Source organism: Elephantulus edwardii, unplaced genomic scaffold (genome assembly GCF_000299155.1).
Source record: "Elephantulus edwardii isolate Elephantulus edwardi_28Jun2011 unplaced genomic scaffold, EleEdw1.0 scaffold00011, whole genome shotgun sequence".
NCBI lineage: Eukaryota > Metazoa > Chordata > Mammalia > Macroscelidea > Macroscelididae > Elephantulus > Elephantulus edwardii.
Window position 1 is genome coordinate 4407646 of NW_006399761.1, and position 8277 is coordinate 4415922.

The 8277-nt window shown below is 43.6% G+C and overlaps 1 protein-coding gene across 1 annotated transcript; it reads left to right on the forward strand.

Annotated features, from left to right (window-relative positions):
* Positions 1–1325: 1325 nt before the first annotated feature.
* SOCS5 (suppressor of cytokine signaling 5) lies at positions 1326–2939 on the forward strand. The gene has a single exon (XM_006880895.1). The coding sequence runs from the start codon at positions 1326–1328 to the stop codon at positions 2937–2939; it is 1614 nt and encodes a 537-aa protein (XP_006880957.1).
* Positions 2940–8277: the final 5338 nt, after the last annotated feature.

Here is an 8277-nt window from a genome sequence, read left to right on the forward strand (position 1 = left end):
ATCCTGACTCAGTGGCAAAGAGTGTTTATTTTCTTACTTTATTCTTTCTAACCTCTTCCAAGATTAATAATCTCCATTTAAGATGAAATTGTTTTCTCGTTTTTCCTGATAGAAGGTGAAAAGATGAAAATAGATGTAATTCCAGAATGTTGTTAGATGCCATCAAGTAGAGTATGGTTCATTGCAGCCCTATGAACAACAGATCTGAATCTGTCCTATCCCGTACCATCCTCATCATCTCTGACATATTTGAGCCCATTTATATAGTCATTGTGCCACTCAATCTTCTTCAGGATCTTCGTCTCCTTTTGTTGACTCTATCTTTCTAAGCATGATGTCCCTTTCCAAAGAATTGCCCCTTTTAATAATATGCCCAAAGTATGTGAGGCAAAATCCCACCATCCTTGCTTCTGAGGAGACTGGCAGCAATTGCTCAAAGACATATCTATTCTTTTGAAAGATCATGGGCTATTCAGTATGCTTCTCCAGCATCAAACACAAAGGCATCAATTCTGTTATTCATTGTCCAACTCTCAGATGCGTAGAAAGTGGTTGAAAAGATAAAGACCATGGCTTGGATCAGGTGCACCTTAGTCTTTAATTCGGTATCCTTGCTCATTGGCACTTTGGCGAGGTCCTTGACACCAATTTTTCCAATATAGTACATCTTTTGAATACCCAAGGTGTTGATTGTAGACCCAGGTAAAATGAAGTTGTTGATGATAGCATTCATTTCTCGATCTGTATCACCCATTGGTGAAGATTTTTGCTTTCTTGATGGTAAGCTGTAATCCATTTTAAAGTCTCAAGTTCTCCTTACTTTCAGCAAGCAAGGTTATATCATCTGTGTTACACAATTTCATGATGAATCCTTCTGTAATGGTTAAGGCAATACTGTATTTAACCAAGAAGGGAGTGTAAATCACTGTAGAGCATTTACATTCTAAATGGTGTAATTAATGGTTTGAAACAAAATGTGTGCAAATGGGAAACCTGTAAATGTTCAAATTACAATAAAAAATTAAGGCAAGAAAAGTGTCATACTGAAGTTAGATTGATGCTCAACATAAAGTTTGAGCTTGTTTTCTCTGGTTTGAATTCTGCACGCCCTTGTGAAAGGAGGAGGAAAGTGGGGGTTAGAAGGGGGGGGCCCTCTCCTTTCTGTACTGCACCTGTGAGCGACATTCTTGACCCATGTTCGTGGAAGAGTTAGGGTCTTTTCTGTTTTCACACCCCGTTTTGATGTGTATCTTCCTCTCTTGTTTCTATCCTGTCTGTAGATCTTCAGATCCAGGGATGAAGTGGGGAAGATGATATTTTGATCCATGGAGAAAGTGGGGAAGATGTGGAATCACTTCAAATACAGGTGTCAGAACCTCTTCGGGCACGAAGGCGGAAGCCGGAGCGAGGACGTGGACATGAACTGCAGCCGCTGTCTGTCGGTCAGAGAGAGCCTCCCCAGCCTGGCCGACGCTGCCCCGCGCCAGCACAGTAGCCCGCTGCGGGAAAGCGTGGCCCTGCAGCTCGGCCTGAGCCCCTCCAAAAGCGCCCCGAGGAGGACCCAGAACTGCGCCGCCGACATCCCGCAGATCGTGGAGATCAGCCTGGAGAAGGAGGCTGAGGCGGGCACCGGCTCCGGAGCGCGCCTGGCGCGGAGGGACTCGTACTCGCGCCACGCGCCGTGGGGCGGGAAGAAGAAGCACTCGTGCTCCACCAAGACGCAGGGCCCGGCCGACGAGCGGAGACTGGGGCGCACGCGCGCGGGCCTGCACCGGCGCGAGCGGCGACACGGGGTCAGCTCGGTCAGCTGCGTCAGCGCGCTCGAGACAGACGCGGGCCCCGGGGGTGGGCGCTCGCTGCGCCAACGGCTGCAGGACACCGTGGGGCTGTGCTTCCCCGGGCGCACCCGCAGCCGGCAGGCTCGCCCGCGCTTCTCCACCAAGAGGAAGATCCACCTCTCGGAGCTGATGCTCGAGAAGTGCCCCTTCCCCGCGGGCTCCGACCTGGCGCAGAAGTGGCACCTGATCAAACAGCACACAGCACCCGTCAGCCCGCACTCAGCCTTCTTCGACACCTTCGACCCTTCTTTGGTGTCCACCGAAGACGAGGAGGACCGGCTGCGCGAGAGGAGGCGGCTCAGCATCGAGGAAGGAGTTGACCCGCCCCCCAATGCACAGATCCACACATTCGAAGCCACTGCTCAAGTGAATCCATTGTACAAACTGGGACCAAAGTTAGCCCCGGGCATGGCCGAGGTGGGTGGGGATGGCCCAGCAGCGCCGCAGGCTCACGGTGACCCAGAGGAGGACACAACCACGCTGTGTCTGCAGTCGCGTCGACAGAAGCAGCGGCAGGTGTCTGGGGACAGCCATGCACATGTGAGCAGGCAGGGTGCGTGGAAGGTGCACACGCAGATCGACTACATCCACTGCCTGGTGCCCGACCTGCTGCAGATCACCGGCAACCCCTGCTACTGGGGTGTGATGGACCGCTATGAGGCCGAGGCCCTGCTGGAGGGCAAACCCGAGGGCACCTTCCTGCTCAGGGACTCCGCTCAGGAGGACTACCTCTTCTCCGTCAGCTTCCGCCGCTACAACCGTTCCCTGCATGCTCGCATCGAGCAGTGGAACCACAACTTCAGCTTCGACGCCCATGACCCATGCGTCTTCCACTCGTCCACCGTCACTGGCCTCCTGGAGCACTACAAGGATCCCAGCTCGTGCATGTTCTTTGAGCCACTGCTGACCATCTCGCTCAATAGGACTTTCCCCTTCAGCCTGCAGTACATCTGCCGCGCAGTCATCTGCAGGTGCACCACCTATGATGGCATTGATGGGCTACCATTGCCCTCGCTGCTGCAGGACTTCCTGAAGGAGTACCATTACAAGCAGAAGGTCAGGGTTCGCTGGTTGGAGCGAGAGCCAGTCAAGGCAAAATAGGTGGCCATCCTCTCCATCTGCTTCTGTGTGCATCAGATGGACCACCAGTGACACACCAGTGTTAAGGGTTTTCAGTGCACTCAGTGCCTGTCAAGTGTCATCTGCTGTCACTCAGAAATTGTGGTGCCCATTGCAACAACAGAGCATGTGTGACTGGTATTCAGAAGCCCGCCAAAAGGGTTTGACCTATCTAGTGAAAGGTCTGGATTTTAATGGCCATCATCCTTAAGTGATGCACCTCTGAGACATTTGCTATGAAGAATTCTATTTCTTACTGAAGAACAAAATTCCCATTGCTGGATGGGATTTCAGCGGCTTGACTAATGTTTGAAATGATTAATTTTTTTCTTTTTCCTAAGGATTTTTCTATGACTTTCCAAAAGTAGCGATATTTGTGGTTATTGTAAATCAAGCTTCAAAGTTAGAAGAAGAAAAAAATTAAAGACTGCCTTCCTTTTAGGGGAAACAAAATGAAAATGCAATTTCTGGCCACACGGGCATAGTGCAGTTCACTTTAAGTGTTGATAAGAGTTTATAGTTGGTTTCCCCTTCTCTTCTGCAGAAGTTGTGCTGTTAAGAAAACCAGGTTTAAATACTAGTTCTTACAGTTTCAAAGTTAGGAAGTTAGTGATAGGATTTTATTTAAAGGCCCTAAGTATTAATGTTTTTAGGGATGCTTTCACATGAAGCAAGTGTTTGAAATAGTGGTGGCATTGTAGACCAGTTAAACGAGGCTTTAAATTCGCAAGTGCGATGGCATTGCTGATTGATTAGAGTTTAGCAGTGCCCACAGTGCAGGGGTAAGAGGGGGTGACCGTGAAGAAAATGAGACTAGAAGATGCCCAAACAAGTCAGGATTAAAGATTTACAGTGGCTTCTGATACTGAGATTATGGCTAAACTGTAATTCTTTCAATGGCAGTATTTATCCCTTTGTTGTAAACTAACATACCTGAATTGCTTCAGTATACCTTCTAGAATTTCAGTGCAGTTCATTTTTAATGGGAAATCTGGAAACTACAGATTTCAAAGGTACTGTACAACCATTGTATCTGTAAATAACTCGGCACCTTTCTGTCACTTAGCAGAGTATGCAGTACTGCTTGAGAGAGCTCTCTCTGGAAGTGCTATCAAGTACTAGTGTTTGCTTCTTAGTATTGAACTGAATTTGCAGTTCTGTCCTAGACATTTTGCACTAAGGTCACGGACTCCATCCTTGTGTCTTTTTGTTGGTGTGTTCTGTACCTTTGGGGAGTGCTCCTTGGTTTCTTTACCTGCCACTCACCTGAATGTCATTTACATCCCTCTGGCTATTGCCATGGCTACAGAAGGAAAAGCTATATTTGTATGCAACACTAACCCTCTGACTGCTAATGTATGTCTGCTTGCTGTGCCTTGTTAGGGCTGCTTTCTGTGCTAATAAAGTATGCTTGGTGTTCTCCTTGTATATCTGCTGTTTTATACATTTGCAACAATTTCTCTTGTAAACGGAATGGTTTGGGGGTTTTTTAATAAGCATTACCATTAACCTACTCTATAGTTACTACAGTCTTATGTTGACTTCTCAGCGTAAGCTAACTAAATTCCATGCCTCTGTCTTTCTAGTTATAAATCACATGTACTGTTGAACAGTATCTATAGTTACTGCGAATTACTGTACAATGTAGGTCTTAACAGAGAAAATGATCGGTAATATTGACTAAAGCTATTGATTTCTCTGCTTATAAGTGAAAGATTGAAACTAGCAATGACATGTCAATGATTTTATATAGTACCCACTGCATCAGAAACAGTTAATGATGTTAGTGAACTATTAACATATGTTAGCTCCATTTGTTGGTTTGGGGACCATTTTAATCAATAATAATTGCCCAAAATGTAGAACTTTAACCAAAGACTTGTCCATTTTAAATAAAATGGGAATTGCAGGGACTTAGGATTCCTATTAAATCTCGTAAAAGTCCCTGAGGAATATATACCAAAGTGTTTGAGAACTTCATCCAAACCTACTTTAAAGCATTATGTGCAATTGAGTTCTTTTGATATAATTATATTGCATAATTGTTTGGTTCATTTTCTTGCGCTTATAATGCACCTAGAAAGTAAACTTCTTGAAAAAAATAAAACCGTCCATAATGATTATTGGAGGGATATATATATATATACACAAACAAGATGATGTATCAAAGAGGTAACACAAGACTCCAAGAGAGCACTTGACATTTTTTTATGCTTGTAACAAATTGATGTTCTACTTGTAGTTTTATAGAAAGGATTAATGCTTTTATGTACTTCAGAACTTTCATATGTTAAATGGAAATTGTTTTAAATGTGTAAATATTTTGAGTTTCTGTAAGCATGTATACACTGTGCTAAAAGTCACTTATGTTTTAGTTTGTGTGTATTATTAATATGCAACTTTTAGTTAAAAAATTCCTTAAGCTATTAGTGGCTTACACTTTAAAAAAAGAAGAATCACCAGCATGAAATTGCACCTGAGTCTATATTCACTGTGTCTTTTTCTCAATCCCACTGTAGCCTGTCAACTATACTTATGTTTTTATGGTCTTTTTGAAGTGTATTTTAATATAAACCAAGAAATTGTTTAGACATTTTGATACATTTTCATGGTGAGTTAATTAACCCAAGGAAAAAAAGAATTTATACCCATTTTCATTCCTTCATTGATAATTTCCCCCTCGGGGATACTGTGGGTATCAGTGTAGAGAGTAAGATTATTTAAAATCATCTAGAGGCCTTATTCTGAAACATACCTGAGGAGGACTCATATATTCAGATTTTATTATCTGCACTAAATTTAAGTCTTGATATTTATTAGAGTTTTGGTTTTAATACAGTTACCTTACAAAGAAAACACTCATCAGTTTGTTTAGTTTTGTTCCTTCAGCACAGTAAAGACCTTTTAAAGAAGAAACAGTTTGGTATAAATGTAATTATTACGAATCGTAATTACATTTCTTGGCAAAAAGTCAAACTCAAATAATGGCACTTTGCAAACCAATCTATGTTCTTTTGGTCTGTGAAAGGCTTTATAACAGTTTGTCAGAACACTTTGAACCATAAAAACCAAAACTGACACCTGAGTTCCAAGCTTCATCTTCGCAAAATGCAAACTTAAGAAACATTTTTACTTGATGTTTCTGTCTGGTTGCTTTTCCTTTCCATCTCAGAGCTTCCCTTACACTAAGTTGTTTTATTGAGATTGATAATAGCTTTCTTTTTATAGCCCCACCCCCAAAAAACCCTATAAAATGGTTTCTTGGCAGATGCCAAGAGGGTAAAACTGAATCAGAACTCTTAAGAAAAACATGGAGCTTGAGGATGTCTCTCTTGGATGTGTTAACACAGAGTAGATCATGCCAGGTGGTTCACATACCGTGCACCTCAGCAGTTTAAAATAGGTGAATTCAAGAAGTGTGAACCCCAGCCTGGGAGCAAATAAGGAAAAGTCCTCAAAGGGGAACAGTACGGTTTCGTGCAAAAATACTACATATATGTGAGGCTCAGGTGTTGCCTATTTTTGTAATAGCTGATGCAGGATAGACTTGTGTCAGACAAACATGATTGAATGTCTAGAATCTAACCTAACAATTGAAGAGCTTTTGTGGGTAGTCTTTCAGTGAGGTGTGCAGCTACCCCAAAGGCCTCAGGTCTCCTACAGTGTAAGTGCAGCCAGCCGTTCTGAGGGAGAAGGATGGGCAGGCCCCTTCCGTGTGGTTCACAGCCTCGGAGGGTTGACTGAAGGTCGCTATGAGTTGGAACCATCTTGATGGCGGGGAGTTTGGGTTTGCACTTAGCAGGCAACGTTTTGTGTGATGTCTGTACATCAGGTGATATGACAAAGTTGCTGCCTTCTGAAACTTTTGCATTTTGGTAGGTGAGGCATCAATGAAATAGAAAGTTATTTCAGAAATTGAGTAAGACCAGATACGATGACAGATGAATGAGATCATTATTTTATATGTCTTTAAGTGGTGAGAGAATTTACCCCAAGATCAAACAGAAGAACATTCTTGGAAACTAAAGGCCCTATGACAACAATCTGGAAAAAGCAATGCACTTTGGGGAGGGTTGGGTGAGGGGGGAAGAAAATGTGCAACAATGAAAATAGATAAATAAAATACAATTTTTTTTTTCTTTTTTAAACTAAGGGCCCAACAATAGGAATGAGCTTTTATGGTGGGGAAGAATGGAAGGCAGTAAGACCAGTTTAAGTCAGTGTAGTGGAGATTGGCCAAGCCCTGATAGTTTAGGGCTATACGCTCAGTAAATACACTCTGAGTGTGATGGGAAGTTATTTTAGGATTCTAAGCCCAAAAGTGATAAGGTTTGCTTTATGTTTTCTACTGAATGTACAGCAAACTAGAGTGGGGCAAAGTGAAGGAGACCATGGCAGTTACTCTTGTAAGAAGTTGCGAGGACCTGGGCTGAGGGTGCTGGTTTTAGAGAAAAGTCAGATCCAGACTCACTTGATGGTAAGATTGGTCCGGTTTAGTGTGGGATTAAATGTGAATGAATAAGGAGGAATCAGAGACAACTCTTGATTTTTGGCCTGAGCAAGGACAGTGATGGCAGTGTTTTAAGACAGAAAATGGAAAGATGCATATTGAATGTGTGCAGAGCTTAGGAGTTCATCCTCAGGTTTTGTAAGATTGATTTTGATTTGGGGGGTGGTTTGATTCTGAGATTGCCGTGGAGGCGGAACCCACTCACAGCTGACCATCCAGTGGGGTTATCCCCTGGGGCAGTCACAGGACGTCACTGAACAACCTTAATGCTTGATACACCTGAACCGTCATGAACCCAGGTTTCTGACCAGTCTTCTGAGGCAGATCATTCTGTGGTTTAGAGTAAGATTGAAAAGACTCCGTCACATGAAGGGGTCTTGAAGTACAGTTGGAATGGAGCAAGGCGCTCACCACCTTGAACTTATGAATTAGTGTGAGAAAACACAAATACAGAACAGAGAGAGTGTGTGTGTGTGTGTGTGTGAGAGAGAGAGAGAGAAGAAGGCCGCCAAGTGAAAATGCACCAGTAGTGAGGGAAACTGGAAAGTGGCCCAAGTGTGAGTGGGAAAGTGCCTTGGATTTTTTTTTCACTACAAAATTATTGATTAAAGAATACGATTTGGTGGAAGGTGGCAGGATTGGAAGGGGTGAGACTGAGGGTGAGGGATCCCTTCTTTGTAACACTTGTGCATGCTACACTTTAAAGTCTGAGTTTCTTAAGGAAGACCGAGTACAGCAGCAGTAAAATGGGCCAGGAGAGACTGGGGGCAGAAAGACCTTTGAAAATTGCCTGTACCAAACTCAAGCCCC